Here is a 16,035-nt window from a genome sequence, read left to right as displayed (position 1 = left end):
TCATTCAACCAGCACGTCCAGCGAAAAGTTGGGCGTGAGCTCGTGAGAGTTCAAAAGTCCGTGTTTACATTCCGTACTAAAAATGTTCTATTCGTAGTAAGATTCCGAACAAGTGACAATGGCTCGCTTTCGTCATTCCCATCTCGTGTTGCTCGTTTTCCAAGTGATCGGAGCATGCTCAGGTAAACGTTTTTTCGCATTTTCCGCTCCTTGACGCTACTACCTTTTAGGGCTAACACCTGTTTTGACTAGCTGACCCACCTGTCTGCTCGTGAGAGCGTTGTAAAAGTACACCTTCAAAATTTAGTTGAGTGAAATGTAGGATGACTGAACACATACAATCGATCGTGAGGCATCCACCTGTTTTGGCTAGCTGGTTTGACAATTTCATGCGTCAATTTTAAATGTACGGTACCTGCGCGAAGTGCGGTGCGTCACCTCAACGGAAGGGCGTAGCATTCTTGAGTTCACCGATATAAACTACTGCCGGCGCTGTACCAGTTTTCACGCTTATGTGAAACGTCCAACGGCACGAACCTGCGCAGTCACGATCGGGCTATTTATCTACTTACGTTATGTTCACGATGCCAGATGTAAGCGCACTGTCCCGTACTGTAGTTATTTCGCAAAGACGACCACCTGTACTGTCCCAACTGTACTGGCTCTCACGAAGCGACTTCGAAGGAATGCCTGAGGATGAAACAGGAGGTTCGTATTCTTCGAAAAATGGCAAGAGACCAATCTTCACGTAAAGGGGTTGCTCAATCTGTTCGCCAAAGTGACCAATACTCGCGACAGAAGCATCACAAAACCATTTCAGGAGAACTACCTAGCGTGAACACAATGAGAAGGAGAGTGTACAAAAAATGCTGAAGCACCTAGTAGAATCAATGCGCGTGATTCTCGGTGGTCTCGAGACTCCGGCCGCTAAAAGTGCCTTACAAGTGCTCGCCGTGCTAGAGCCGCTTATCGCAGCTCTTTATAGGCTATAAAGATTTTATTTGGCACTTGTGCTCTTCACGCAGGGGAGGCCCACGCCAGCTTCGTCCTAGCGCCTCTATATCTAAGTACACTCAAATTGGTAACTACAGACTTGATGCGAAACCTGATTGTGGCTTCATGGACGACATTTGTGAATGTTTATCATAAGAGTGCTGAACTTGCTTTCACCTCTGCGCATCCCTCTTGCTATGTCATCATCATCCCTCATCACATCTTTATGTCCCTGCTCCCCCTCCCCCTGTGCAGAGTAGCAGGCTAGAGCACCTTAGCTTAGGCCGACCTCTCTGCCTTCTTTCAATTAAATTATCTCTTCTCTTCTCTCGCAAATTCTTCGTCATCGGCTGCAGGTGCAGTGTGATCATTTGTAGTATCGGTAGTTATATTTTACACCGAAGATGAAAGCATTTGGCTATTGTGAAAAGCAATGCAACCTGCTACGTGTAATGAACACTAACTTAGTTCGCAAACTGTTCTGTCCTACTTCGAACTGTGGAATTTCGTTTCGTATATTTCCCACTCATCTAAAGAAACTCCCAGAGTTCATAGCACCTGCCTGTTACAGCAGCGTCGACTTGCGCTAAACAGCTTGAAAAGACACCCCTTACCTGCACGGCAGAATAGCCAACCAGAGCGGTGGGTTCCCTCAAGGAGTAACTCTTTTATGCACCAAGATTATGTAAATAGGCATCACGTGGGTATTCTATCTCTGTAACGCGCTTATCTTTTTCCTCGCTTGCAGGATGCGACGATGCTCTTCTTGGAAATGCGAAGTTATCAGCGTCCTCTGAGTTATCTATAGACAGAGGTGCAGATAAAGCACTTCTCAACAGTAAGTGTTTTTTGTACCGACACTACTGTACATATACAGAACTGCTAAATTTAGCACACTTCAAACGTTTATGCCAGTTGTCAACCGGTGCCCCTCATATGCATACGCTTAGCAACATTAGCTGTGGAGTTGACATGCCATGTTCAATGTATGTTGTGCATGTCATTGTGCAACAGTGTTGATTGCACTTCCTTCTTTAAAATACTGGAGACGCTGTCATCGATTATAAATTGAAACACAAAATTTGCTAACACACAATAGATGCTTCCATTATCCAACTATCATTTTCGGTTCTCTAACTGTTGAACCTAGTGCATGAAGAGCCGAACTATATCTCAAGACTGATGCAGCAGTTCTTTGTGACAGGCAAGGGCAGCTGCTACACCATGTCCGGAGCACAAACGTTTATGCACTGTAGCTGAGGAAGCAATAATGAATACATGTGAAGGCAAATCTCTCTTGCCCTTTTTGAACCTATGATAAATGCCAGACCAGCCACCATTTCTGACTCCACACAGCAGAAAAACTTGGGAAACAAACCTAAACCACCATTGTACCTTGTGATTACTAGATAGTGGTGTTTCTGTCATTGAAAAAAAGGGGGAGGGGGATATTGAAGCTGCAGTTCTGATTTAATCTTTCTTTATTTAATATTTATGGGATAGATGTTAAACAGTGTGGAAATTAACAAGTGTGTGCTGATTTTTGTGTTTGTCGAAATATGATACTAATTTTGAACTCTGGGCTTCATTAAATCCCATCTATATTACCACTCAGGAGCTCCTGACCTTGTTAAACGTAACAATTGTTTTTGCCCAATTCTATTGAATTCTTACCGCCCACCACTCCGAGTCAGTTGATCCTTGTGGTAATGTAGGTGGAGCACCGTTTGTGCCAGCGTCGTCGTGAAAAAAAGGAATTGTACAATTGGAATAAGATTGTTACAGTACTCTTTCCTTTTCAAAGGCTTGCAAAGATTTTAGCTTGTTGGGAGAGGTATGTCTCGTTAAGACACAACCAGGTGGTGATTTTTGATACTGTCCTGCATCGCGTGACATCATGCCGTCGCTTCACAGGTGGCTCTGCATGGACGGCAAAGAATTCGGATTTTGATCAGTACTTACTGATCTCGCTCAAGTCCAAGAAGACCATTACATCCATTGTCACCATGGGTAAGCAGTACAGTCCCGAGTTTGTTCAGGAGTTCAAGATTTACTATGGTGACCATGGAGGGGACTTTACTGAGTACAAGGACAGGGAAGGCAATCCAAAGGTAAGCTCCTGGCATTTCCTTCTTGGCCCTGACTATCTTTTATCTACTGCAAACATTAATTTGTGACTTTTCTGCTCTACTGAAAGAAGCACAGACCTCAGCAAGACTAGGTTTAGATTTGAGCCAAGTTCGAGTATGTGCTTGACCCCTGAAGGGTACCTAGCACTGCGGCACAAAGAATGCAGTAATGCCTAGTTGTAGGAAGGGGGTGAAGTGTATTGCTTTGAACCTCTGGCAACACAGGAGGAGGGGAAGTAAAGGCAGGGGTGGAATAATTGGAGAACGCTTGTGCAATGGCCATGAATGCACAATGATTGCCATAAGTTGAAGGTCATGTAAGCAACCCGCTGCCGTTGCAAAATTTTTTCAGCGAACAAGTGTTTTAATGGCACATTCAGCTCCAACTCTGGCTGCCAGCAACAAAAAGCCCTTCACACCACTGGCCCTTTTCTTTCACTCCACACGTTGTCATGACGCACCAGCTTTCTGTCACACCACGAAGTACATGCGTAACTTTAATCGCCTAAATCTCATTGCTGCAGCTGCTGTGTCTGCAACCATTTGCTGCTTGTGAGGATTACAGCTGCTGAAAGTTTAGTTCACAGGCTCCACAAATTTTTCGCTACAGTAACAGCCAGATTATTCTAGCAGTCTGTCTTTTTGTGTGTGTCTTGTTGCCGAAATCACAGTTCTGAGACGGTTAACTGTGAATGACTTTATAGAGATTGATTGTGGGTTGAGCGTCACCAATGTCGCTTTGGTCTTTTCAAGCCTTTTGTGCTCTGTCAGATTGCTTAACTGGTACCTATACACATTATTTTGCTTAGTTAACGCAGTGCCATAAACATGTGAAAACTTGGTGTGAAAAGCTTCTTCAAGAAGTAACGGTCTTGATCTCGTAGTATTTCAGTGTAAGACACAGGACAAAAAAGTGTGCATTGTTTTGTTCTACCTTTTCATACTATTTCCTCGACTGATTAGCCTAAATCGACACATTTCTGAGTTAACGAACTCCTTATGCATATGCCATGTGCTATCGTGTTCAGTATGAGCTGCAATGCATCTGCCGTAGACGCAGTGATGCCCTTGGAAAAAAAAAGAAAACCGAGAGTGTTTTACATTCTAGCACTGCATATACTCTTTCCGTCATCTGCTTTCTTTGTGGAGCGAGAATGCACTGGTATGCCAAACAGCACAGATGTCCTTATCCCTCAGCGCAGCATGCTTCATCATGGCACACCGCTGCCCTAGCTTCGTAACTGTTGTCTTTTTTTTATTTGCGTGATGGAGTGATAGCTATTCGTCAGGCCAGTGTATCATTGCTCTGCAAAGAAAGCCGACCATGGAAAGCATGAGGTATGCACACTACTGGAATGGTAAAACCCTCTCTATTTTTTCTCGAGACCGTTGTTCCGACTCACACATTGCAGCTTATATTGAACGCAATAGTACTACATTCGAATTCATAATTCGACCTTGATGGGACTGAGGAAATCGATCGAATTATCTGGCGGGTCAAATTAAACAATATGCAAACACAGACATACACACATGCACACACGCAGCTGATTGATTTGGCAGTATATTTACCCTATTCTAACATGCCCCCAGAATCAAACGCACGCCCACTTACTATGCGTCCGAAGTAGAAAACTAACGTAGAAATGACATTAAAGCACCTAAAAAAATAGAATGTAATGCACACCCAAGTTTATAGCAAGAAAAATGGGCAATGGGCAGCGTATTGCGCATTGGCGGCCCGCTTCATAAAGTCAGCTTCGCCGCAATGCACGTATGGGGCAAAGCATACAAACACTGTGAAGGCTGTTTTAGTTTTGTGTCCGATTGCATTGTGCAGGATATTTCCTGCCCAATTTTCTATAGAAAAAATAGGCTTGCATTAGAATCTGGTAAATACTTTAATTAGGCATTAAGAGCTATGTTTATTACCTGAAAATCCTCTTGGGGCAGGCTAAAAATAGGCTTTTCAACGGGAGATGATGTGTGTTCAATGCATTCACTGACCTTTAAGCTCTGCTGAGACAGATGTTGCCACTAAAGGGGTCGCTATTGGGGTCACCACAGGGGTCAGACATGTGTGGGCTGACTGGTCAAGTTCAAATTAGCCGGCAAAGTGCAATTTTAGGGACGAAATAACAAAAGTTTGTGTTCGTGGAAATATATGGGCGCCTGCCTGCCTGGGCCTTCGGTCTGGATCGAATTAACCGGAGTCGAATTAATGGAAGTTGACTGTACTTAGAGATGGGACGTGTACATGGAACTCATCGCAGCATGGGAAGATTGAATAACATATATGCCTGCAAATTATGTAACTTTTGGTGATGCATTCTGCTGTAGCATAAATGTTTGGTGCCAGATAATAGCTGTTGAATGTGATTGAACATTTTGAAAAGCATTCTATCATGGTACAAGTTTACCTGAGGTGAACATGAGGCAGAAAAAAAAAAGCAGATGCTCGTATGGGACTAGCTTTCATATGAGCATGATGCCAACTGTCAGAATATACATCCTGTCAGTTGGGTCGCAAAAGTGCCACCTCTCAGTGACAAATGTAATGAGTTTGGCCATAAGATTTCTTTTTAAAAGAAATTCTCATGTTTTTCTGTGCATTTCTGTGAAAACTGCAGCTCACCACAGTCTATACTTTTCTAATGATTAAATTTTACTTACCTTTAAATTACTTTCTACATACACTAAGAACAACCCTTTTTCTGCATCTAGGTTTGTACTTGTGCCCTTTGTGTACTTTCTTATGTGCTTTAACTATAGGTACATGACTCAGCGTTCATACCTATTGCAAGGTATCACTTCCTTGTTCCAGTGCTTTGTAGTGGAGTGGCTGGCAGCTGTAAAGTTTGCATGCTTCAACTTACTGAACTTTCCAGAAAGGGTCCATAAAGCACTGGACATTTAAAATAAACAGTTGCCATGGATCTTTAAATAATCTTGAGCAAACATTAACAGTGATTTCTCTAATTTTGTATGGCAGCTCTTCAGAGGAAACAGCGATGGTGACTCGGAGGTGCGCAACGTTTTTGATTATCCAATCATTGCGCAATACATCCGCATCAACCCGACCCGGTGGAGAGACCGAATTTCACTCAGGGTGGAGCTTTATGGTTGCGAGTATGGTGAGCATGCCCTCTTCTAAGTTCACATTAATGGCCTGGGATGGTATTCTTGAATCGTCACTTTTGAGGACATGATCAGCTTCACAAGATTTCGTGGGAGTGAGCATTGGATGCATCGAAGTATACAGTCAGCAGTCGCCTGGTGCTCTGCTATGGATAGCAAGCTTGGCACAGTGCAAGGAACATGGTCAACCTTGTTGGCCATGTAGGCTGGTGTGTCGAGTCACGTGAAATCTTGCGAAAGTGATCGTATCTCCGAAAGTGATTGCTCAAGAATACATCGCCTCTGTTTGTGCACTGTGAGAACAGAGGGCTAAGGTCTGCAAAACATCCGGCAGTTTGGCCTGCGGGTGGGCATGCATTGGCTCTCATTTTCTACAGGCAGAGAGAATTCAGCTAAATGAATATCTGGGCGAGGTGGTTGGAATTGATGATAGGGCAGTTATAACCAATGGAAGACAAGAAAGCGCACGTACGCATACAAGCGAGGCAGTGCTTGTGTATCAGCCCTTTGGTTGTGTAGAGGTGTGTACAAAATACAGTGGACTCTGGATGAACAAAACTTGCTGAAACGAAAATGCCAAATAAACGAAACAATGGCATCAACATTGGTTGGTCGACCATAACCAGAATGTTAGCAAACTTCAGTTAAATGGGACCAAACTTTTTGTGAACTCTGTTTAAATGGAACTTTAATGAAAATCACCACCTCCCTCGCCCTAACGCTGTTCCTCAGGACCAATAGTAAAGTTCTTTGTCTGTCTGTCTGTCCCTCGCCGGCGTATGGAACAGGAAAATTCCAACAAGAATGTCGTATGGTGATGCTATAAATAATGGTAGAAAATTGAATCCATCAAGCAGTTGCAGGAAAGTTCGTGCAAATAAAAAATATCGAACTTGCAACGGCGTTGCAGTCAGGCTACCACTACTGCTTCGTTTGCATCACCAGGAATAAGAGACCTCAGGTAATGCCCTTGTTATCTGATCTAAGGAGATAGTTGAAAATATTATTAAAGTGCCCCTAAACCACCTCTGATATTTTTTTAACATTTCAAGTAAACATGGGCATCAGTGACAGTATTCAGTTCAGAATGCTGTCACAATCAACGATGCCAAATTTGGCAGCGCTATGCACTGCGGGTGCTCCACAAAATAAAAAAAAAATTCCCATGCTCCTCTTCGGGCCTTTCTGGTGTGTCCAGCGCTCATCGTGATGTCACCAGGGTTCGTCTGGGGATGTCACCAGGAGTAGACTATGTCGATTGATTGAACAAGAACCTGCGACTTCTGGTTAGGCTGCTAGCAAGCTTCCTGCTTTTCCCCGTCGTGTTGCTCGCTTGTACGCACTTTCAAATCGGTAACTACGGCCCACAACGCAGGAGCCAAATCGCTCGTGTTCCAACACAGCCGGGCTTAGCAGTCTGATTAGCTGCATGAACAGAATCCGATAGTGTTTTGCGATGGCTAGAAGGCATCTCCGTGTGGTGCTTGGCTGCAAAAGCGCCAACTGGAAAAACAAAACCACACGACACTGGCTGCCTGTAGTCATTGTTGCCTTTAGCAACTACTTCTGTGACATCCCTGCAGTCGCCACGACCTGGGGAAGACAGCGATGGCAGCTGTTCATCTCCAGTGGAGGTACCTCGGCACGACGTGATACTGTACGAATCCATTACATTGGCGAGCCTTTCTAGACGTGCGCGCAACGCAGGGTCCATAGCGGCATGCTTTGTAAGAGCACGGCACAGCAGCGGGTAGCCGAGGAGTGTACAGTGTTTAGAAAAGTGCGTTGGCGATGATGTTTGCCACATGACATTTGGAGGAGCACTCGGAGAGGAGGAGACCAGCCGACGAACGGAGAGTAGTGAAGGAAAGAGCGAACCAAGTGAGTGCCATGTTTCGATCATCGAACACGTGTAACTCCGCTATTATGGCACCGTTTCGAAAAATTCTCGCTGCTACATGGTCGTTGCAGACTTGTGCACAGCTGCAACACCACAACTAAATTTCGACGTCTGGGTGCTTGAGGGGCCCTTTAAGGCGAAAACCTTAGATCTATGTTTCAAGGTTGCATTGTGAGGTACAGAAAATATCACATGACCCAAGAACGGCCAGAAGTGAGCCAAAGCATGTCCAGCCATGTATAAGAGGTGATTAGTAATTAGCAAAGTCAATTCATGATTGATCAGTGATTGGATTAAAGTCAGTTAAGGTGGATTAAGGATGATTATGGTGGATTGAGGAGGTGTATGGTGGATTAAGGAGTATTAGGGTGGATTAAGGAGGATTAAGGTGAATGACAGTAGGCTTTACAGGGCTTTTGCCTTCGCGTCTCTTAGGTGATCGCTAAGGACACCTGGTAATATTTAGTGAAGGGTATGGCGAACACTACGATTCTATTGAAGGTATTGCTTTTACTGTTCCACTGTGCGCCACTGTCTAGAGCCTTACGACAAAATCATGCAGTTGAAAGTCAGTAGCGTTGCTTTGAACCCAAGGACTGCGCATAATTATTTTCTTATTCGTGCATGTACACATCCTTGTTCAAAAGAAGCTGCAATGTTTAGAGCAACATGTAGTAAAGTCTGTTCTTTCCCCTAAATAAAATCAAAACACTCAGACGCTTTTCGTGATCACACGATTCTTAGGGATTTCTCATACTTCGCTTAAATAAAGCATTGGGTAAACAGAACACAGCTTTCTGTCCCTTAGAGTTCCATTTAAGCGGAGTCTACTGTAGTTCTTGTTATGTGAGTTGTATTCAATTTGACAACTTGATGTCAAAATTTTTTTATTGTGTCTTTGCTCAAGCAGTATGGGATAAGACTTGTTGTTAGTGGCTGTGGGATGAAAGAAAAAGGTTTGAGAAAATGACAACAGTACCCATCTACAATGATTGTCTAAGTTACTCGAGATCATTTGCATGCCATGCACATACACAGACAATCTGCAGCCTCCATTACACCATTATTCATTTGTGCCCAAGACAGCTATCATGGGATGGCGCGTGCTGAAGTGTGATGCATACAATTCCACGCCCCTTGTCAACTGTTAGTGTTGGGTGCAATGTGTTTACCCAAGTCTTGAATGTGTAGCAATATCCTCTTTGTAATATATTTTCAGTATTGTTTTCCATGAACTAACGAAAAAAGTTACGGTGACATTTCACTTCTCGAATGCGAATTACGTGCAAGTGTATGGACACCGTGAACATGCACAGTGAGCAATGAGGCGCCAAAGCACAAATGAAAAGGGCGCGAACATGGTCGCTGACGCTACATTGATCTCGACAATGCGATGCCTGATGTGCCACAGGAAAAGCGCAAATTGCTACACATGTAAAGAAGGGATGCCGCGAACATGCACAGCGAGCACCGCAGCATCGAAGCACAAACAGAAAAGATTCAAATGCAGCAATTCTCTTCTCCACCTCCAGGTGCTTTCCTCCTCCGCCGCTTGCTTCCATCGCGGTGACAGGCATAATTTCGCCGATTTCACTGACGGGGCATCTACGCTTGTGCATAAGAAAAGTTAGCATGGTGTCGAGAATAGTTACTAACTCATCATGCTGTAGGCCCAGGTTTAATTCCTCGCTGGAGGCTAACTTTTTCTTAATTTCTTTTTATGTGGTAATCTTTTCGAAGCCACACAGATGCCCTCTTCTTAACTATGCAAGCGTCCTACTGTCTCACATATTCTGCGTCCCTTATCAACTGTTAGCATGGCACCAAGGATAGTTACTTAACATGCTGCAGAGCCGGGTTCGATTCCTTACAGAGGACTCAATTTTCTCAATTCCTTTTTATGCGGCAATTGTTTCGAGGCCAGAGATGTACATTCTTCATCTTATCTATGCAAGTGTTGTAATGTCACATATTAAGCGTCCCTTGTCAGCTGTAAGCATGGCGCCGAGGTTGGTTACTTACCATGCTGTAGACCTAGGTTCAATTCCTCACAGGGAACTAAACTTTCCTCAATCTTTATTTTTTTTGCTGTGCGATTGTTTCGAGGAGAGACAGATACCCTCTTGTTATCTATGCAAGCGTGATGCTGTTGGATTTGCAGTCAACAACTGATTTTTTGGACATGCCTGATACTTCAGATGCCTCTGTGGCACCACCATGTACCTTATAAAGCCAATGTATAAGGACATCTAAAATTTTAGAAGCTGAAACCCTTTGCTGACTGCGTTTTTAGAATTTGTTGCCGTGCCAGTAGGTCTGAGGCGACACTAACTGAAGCCACCACCGCTGCCATGTTGATTATCTTGCAGCTTCTAACCAGCACTCACACGTCTTTTGGAAAAATTGAAAATTAACTGTAATTAAATGTACATGGCAGTGCAACTTATAATTGATATGTGTTTGTAAAATGCTGAGAGATCCCTCTCTCCTGCAGTAGAGTGAACTCGAGAAGTGATGACAAGTGACACACTAATGATGTCACCACTTTTTTGGTTGGCACTGTACAGAGGCAGAGGCACTGCAGCTGGATGGCCAAAGTTACGTGGTGATGGATCTGAGCCGGCGACCAGTGACTTCAACAGAGGACGTTCTGCGCCTGCGCTTTCGAACCAACCATGCGGATGGTCTCCTTCTCTACAGTTATGGATCGCAGCGCGATCTCTTCACTCTTCAACTCGTGCACAACCAGCTGCTCTTCACGGTCGACCTTGGTGGGTGGTCTCGTGATCCCTTGGAAGTCGTAACCTCTGTTGAACGCACCACAGCCATGAAAAGTCCGCATGATACTTAAGAAAGCTTCTGTTCTTCACTTAAACAGTGGGAAGGATCCCGGCTATGCAAACATTTTGGCTTAATCTGTGTCATTCCTAGTAGATCTATGCCTTCCTTGGAAAACTGAGAAATGTTTTGGCTGAGTAAAATAGCGGTTGCTTGAAGTTATAGTGTCATCAAGAGCACTGATGCTGACCTCAGGGCATTACGAAATGTACTTCTCATACACCTGGACCTCCCAATGCTGTTTGATTCTTCCTACTGTGGTGTTTCTTTAATGGTACAGTTATGTAAAGATTTGGTAATCTCATAAAAAAACAGCCATTAACTTCATCAGTGTCTCACGACAACAAAACGATGGGAAGTCATAGCTCTCGTTAGAAACTTTAGGAAGGTTGTAGTCAATATCTGGCTTGAAGCAAGTGGCAGGTCCTCGCAACACACTCCCTACTGCGGAGCCTGCTTATATCGCACCCAGGTATTTGCAGGTTTTGTCTATAATTGTTGTGTGACTATTTCATATGTGCACGTATTACAGAACAAAAGTAATCAATTACAAATACTTCATTCAATAATGTAATTGATTGCAGTGATCATTTACTGCCTCACGAAAGTAAGTGAACAGTTAGTAAAATGTAATCGATCACTTTTATGTTACTTTCCTCCCAACCTTTGTTAATACTGCACTAAATAAATATATAATGAGCTGGCCTGTCCCTTTCAATGCATGCTCTGCAGCCCTTCACACATTCTTTTCGAACACCTGGTGTACAATATTGTGGTTATTGAACGCCGCGATGCTCATAACCTGGCTCTTTATGAGGCACAGTGCTTCATTGTCGTTGGGGCTCGGAGAAGGTGTTCTCATAGGGCCAAAGAAAAAATGACAAAGTCGTCTGTAAACGATTTTCTGCCAATGGGCATCCAATTGGGCCATCGTTGTCAAGCCGTAGCAGTGCCAGTTCAATTCACCAGCCAACGTTAAGATGAGGATACAAATACTGGGCCCCCAGGTTTGCCCGTCAGAACACGCACATCCACATAGCTGCTGCATGGCACGAACACCTTGGCATTCTGCTGTAGTTCCCACCAAACTCCAGTGCTTAAAGCTGTGTTGCGTGCTATCGCTTGTCTCGTTAGTGATTACTGAAAAAAGTAATTTAATTATGGTGACTGTTACCAAGCAAAAAAACTAATCGATCAACTACAAAACTAAAACGTAATTGATTACAAATGAATTATTACATGTAATTCGTTACGTACAATTCTGGCCTGTTCTGAACTGCACGCGCCACAACATTCAGTGTACTGAGGCCTCTTTATTTGCAGGAATTTAGCCGATTTCAGAGTTTCGCAAAACTTCAGGCAATGCAAAAACTGTTTAGCAGATAGTATGGCACCTCAGGCTGGAAAAAAGTGCAGAATTCAGGAGCCACAATTATGAGCATGATGGGCCCATATTGTGAAATGTTAGGATCACGGTTTTGTAGACCCTCTGTAAGGGGCTTGGCGCTTCACACCGTTTATACCTTAATCATGGTACCAGTAGTAGGGTAAGCAGCAGTGTGCCGTATGCATTTGTGGAACATCACAGGTGGTGAAGGGGTGGTGACTGAGGTGTGGTGCGGCAGCCTGCTGGACGATAACCTGTGGCACGATGTACAGATCTCTCGTTTTCGCCGAGAGCTGGTTTTCACAGTCGACCGTGTGGTCATCCGTCAGCGGCTGAAAGGCGATTCCTTCCAACTGGATTTGAATAAAGAGGCAAGCGTCATTTCTTTACCTCTCCTTAGAAGATCTGTCAAACGTTGCAAGGATTCACATTCTGGTGAAATCCGTGGCTGGATGATGGCCTTGCCTGGACAGGTAGTAAAATATTGTTGAAAGGGGCAAGCGAGGTGCCAACCAAGGTGTCCTTACCTAAACTTTCAAAGGTTTAGAAGATGCTACGGCTTGCATGCAGATGCTTTTGTATAGACGCACGAGGGCTAACTCCAATACCAGGACTTTTTGTAGGTGTTCTGCTGGGAATGTCTGAGACTTTTAAAATTCAAATAGCGAAGCTACCTAGCATAATATACTTCTGAACAAGCAGTTAGATTTTGGCCGGTTAGTGTCCCTTTACTCATTATTTGTACTGTCAGTTAAATATAACAATGAATTTCCCTATGCTTTGTATGGGTTCACTGTATAATTTAGTCAAATGGCTGCAAATAAAAAAAAGCCCCTCGAATCCCCTTATCCTTCTGCTCTGAAGCTCTAGCTTTCAAGGATGTCACTTGTGTTAGCATTTACAATGCATAGTAGTGGGCAGCCACCTGTGGTGGCTGTAAAAATTTTCTAATGGAGAAAGTCACTTTGCTTGCTTTGCTTTCAAGCTGTTGTCGAAAAACCACTTCAAAAATTTTAGCATCGTTAGGCTCCTACTCAGGCTCCATAAGGAAATTTTTCTGATTATAGGTCACAATCAGCCAAAGGTTTGCATTTAAAGATTAACTGGAGCATATTTATTAAGGATGATCATGTGCATACGGTAACTTAAAGAGCCAAAAGCAGTCTGCCTTAAATTTTGTTGTCAAGCCAAGGCTAAAGCTTTCCCAACATTTACTGCAGTGAATACCGTGCGACTTTGTTTTATGTTGTTTGCAAGATTACTGCATGGCCTAATTATAACTGTAGATATTGCTCAAATCTTGTTCTTAAACGTAGTGTAACATGTTGCTTCGCACAAGCAGTAAAACAGAATGACTTTATCAAAACCCAATGCTCACTCACAAAGTCTGCACTTGTGGGGAAGCCACAAGACAAATCTTATACTTTGAAAGTCGGGGCAGCCCTTGAACATGGTACCCGACAGCTCGTTGCACTGTGCTGCCGGCAGATGGCAGCACTCTTGCATAAAGTCAGTTGCAGGTTTCCATAAAAGTTCTCCATCTTTATTTGTTCTTTATTTCTTTTTTTTTTTTCAGCTTTATATTGGTGGTATGGCAAACTTCAACCAAGAAGGCATCAAAGTGGCTGCCAATTTCTCCGGTTGTTTGGAGAACTTGATGATAAATGACACTAATGTTGCGTACGAACTGAAGCGGGATCAGGAGAGCTATACATACACCAAAGTCGGCCAAGTGCTGTACAACTGTAGGGTAAGTAGCGAAGTTTTTTGTAGTACTAAGAAAGTCCGCTTTGCATGTTTTTAAAAGCCCCTCAACAGGTTTGGGAATTAAAAACAGACAAGTGCGGCGCGTTGATCATGCTGTGGTCATTGCGTCTACAAAGTACCAAGTGGCTGCACGGCGCACAAAAAACTGAAATTCTGAAGGAAGCCATGCGGCCTCCTCCCGAGGAAGTGTTGCTTGCAGCCAGAGTCAAGGTCACATGTGCAAACGCCTCAACGTAAATTGCACTGCCTACAACAACGCAAATTATGGCACCCTAGCCCAGTAAATCATCCAGTACCGAACATGTAACACTGCCATTGGGATTGCACAGTGCCGGAATAAAAGCAAGTGAGGGAGAAAAAAAAAATGGAGGCGAGACTCGCGATGTAAAAGTTGCACGGTCCCTCGGCTCTGGTGTGGGAGATGACAGAGAAGAAATGCCACTTGCGGACGCTAGTTGAGGCATATGGAAAGTGTCTGCATGGCAGTGAAGCTCACCTGCTGGCTGTATAAGGAACGCGACATTTGAATTTCTCCCGTCTCGTCTAATAATTAACCTATTCGAAACATTCTTACGCTAAGATGCTCCATAGATGGCACCCTACGACTTATTCTGTATAACCAAAATTTGCAGTGGAGCCTGGTGAGAGGCCCTCACCAGGCTCCATTGCCCTATGACTTCATATGACCCTATGACTTCTGTATAACCAGAATTTGCAGTGGAGCCTGGTGAGAGGCCCTCACCAGGCCACATGGAAAATTTTTTGTTATATGCTGGAATTTGAAGTGGTGACATGCATTCTAGGGAGTGTTCTACCGCAAGAATTTTTCAAGTTGGTTCATTAATAGGCGAGATAGAAATATTTCAGTGCCGTGAACCCATGATTTCAGGAGGTGAGCGTCACCGCTGACGTAGCGCTCTCTCCACTTGTCCTGTCTAGCCTCTGCAAGCGAAATTCCTTCCCTGCGTTCTCCCATACCGGAGCTCAAGGATCGCGTGACTCGTATGTCCAGGCCCCGCCGCCTTCTTATTTCCCCTCCCTTTCTTGCTTCGCAGCACACTTCAGATGACGGTGCCACGCGCGAGCTATTATGTTTGTCTTATGCGCTGTGCACGAGAACATCTGACTAGCTGTATAAGTCAGTACTAGATAAACACTGAGGCAGACACAAGCGGGATCACAGAGCATGATCGTGTGCTGGAACACACTGGAACACAAAAAAAAAAAAAAAAACACCCAGGCATTAGCTTTATGTGTTTTACTATTTCTCTATACCTTAATCCATCTATTAAAGCAGCAGATTACCTAAATAACAGAGGTTGCCTCAAAAAATTCTCAAAGTCGCATGTCAATAGCGACGTCACAGCATTGCCACGTATGTAGGCACACTTGTGCATGTGCGTCACCTTTCCGGTCGGGAGTGCGGCACCCACAAGGAGAAGTTTGAAATTTCGAGTTTGAAGTTTAGTTTGAAATTTCAGCTCTTTCTGCGGCGAGTAGCAATGTTATACTTGGCAGACACGATCGTTAGCGCGCATTGTATGCACTGCACTTATCAGCTCAAAATGGCCAGAGATGGTGAGGGGCCCTTCAAGGGACATTCATTCTGGCTAGAGAAGTACCTTAAGATTTGGACGGGCGATGAAAAGGCAGAGAGTTGGCGGTATCTTTCTGTCATGGTTACCGGTATCTTTCTGTCATGGTTACCGGTAACATGATGAACAGGGAGGTAAATAAAGCCTTCCACACGGCAACAGTTTGGCAAGGAATCTGTGTCGAGCAAACCTTTGACTTCCCTGTAAAGTAGAAACTGAACTGCTAAAAAGAGGTTGCAACTGCTGGACACTTGTGTAAAAAATTCGTAAATTATTGCTATTTTTGCA

The 16,035-nt window shown here is 44.0% G+C and overlaps 1 protein-coding gene across 1 annotated transcript in view; it reads left to right on the top strand.

Moving 5' to 3' along the window:
• Window positions 1–4: 4 nt before the first annotated feature.
• Window positions 5–16,035, top strand: part of Nrx-IV (neurexin-4) — a 75,566-nt gene continuing 59,535 nt past the window's right edge. The window contains exons 1-7 of the mRNA XM_075693434.1: window positions 5–182; window positions 1,742–1,831; window positions 2,908–3,104; window positions 6,115–6,256; window positions 10,728–10,931; window positions 12,587–12,756; window positions 13,962–14,135. Coding sequence (XP_075549549.1) covers window positions 119–182; window positions 1,742–1,831; window positions 2,908–3,104; window positions 6,115–6,256; window positions 10,728–10,931; window positions 12,587–12,756; window positions 13,962–14,135 — 1,041 coding nt within the window. The 5' untranslated portion in view covers window positions 5–118. The remainder of the gene's footprint in view (window positions 183–1,741; window positions 1,832–2,907; window positions 3,105–6,114; window positions 6,257–10,727; window positions 10,932–12,586; window positions 12,757–13,961; window positions 14,136–16,035) is intronic.

Source organism: Dermacentor variabilis, chromosome 5 (assembly GCF_050947875.1).
Source record: "Dermacentor variabilis isolate Ectoservices chromosome 5, ASM5094787v1, whole genome shotgun sequence".
In the NCBI taxonomy this organism is placed as follows: domain Eukaryota; kingdom Metazoa; phylum Arthropoda; class Arachnida; order Ixodida; family Ixodidae; genus Dermacentor; species Dermacentor variabilis.
The sequence above is the reverse complement of the archived record's forward strand: the minus strand, read 5'-3'. Positions and strand labels throughout refer to the sequence as shown.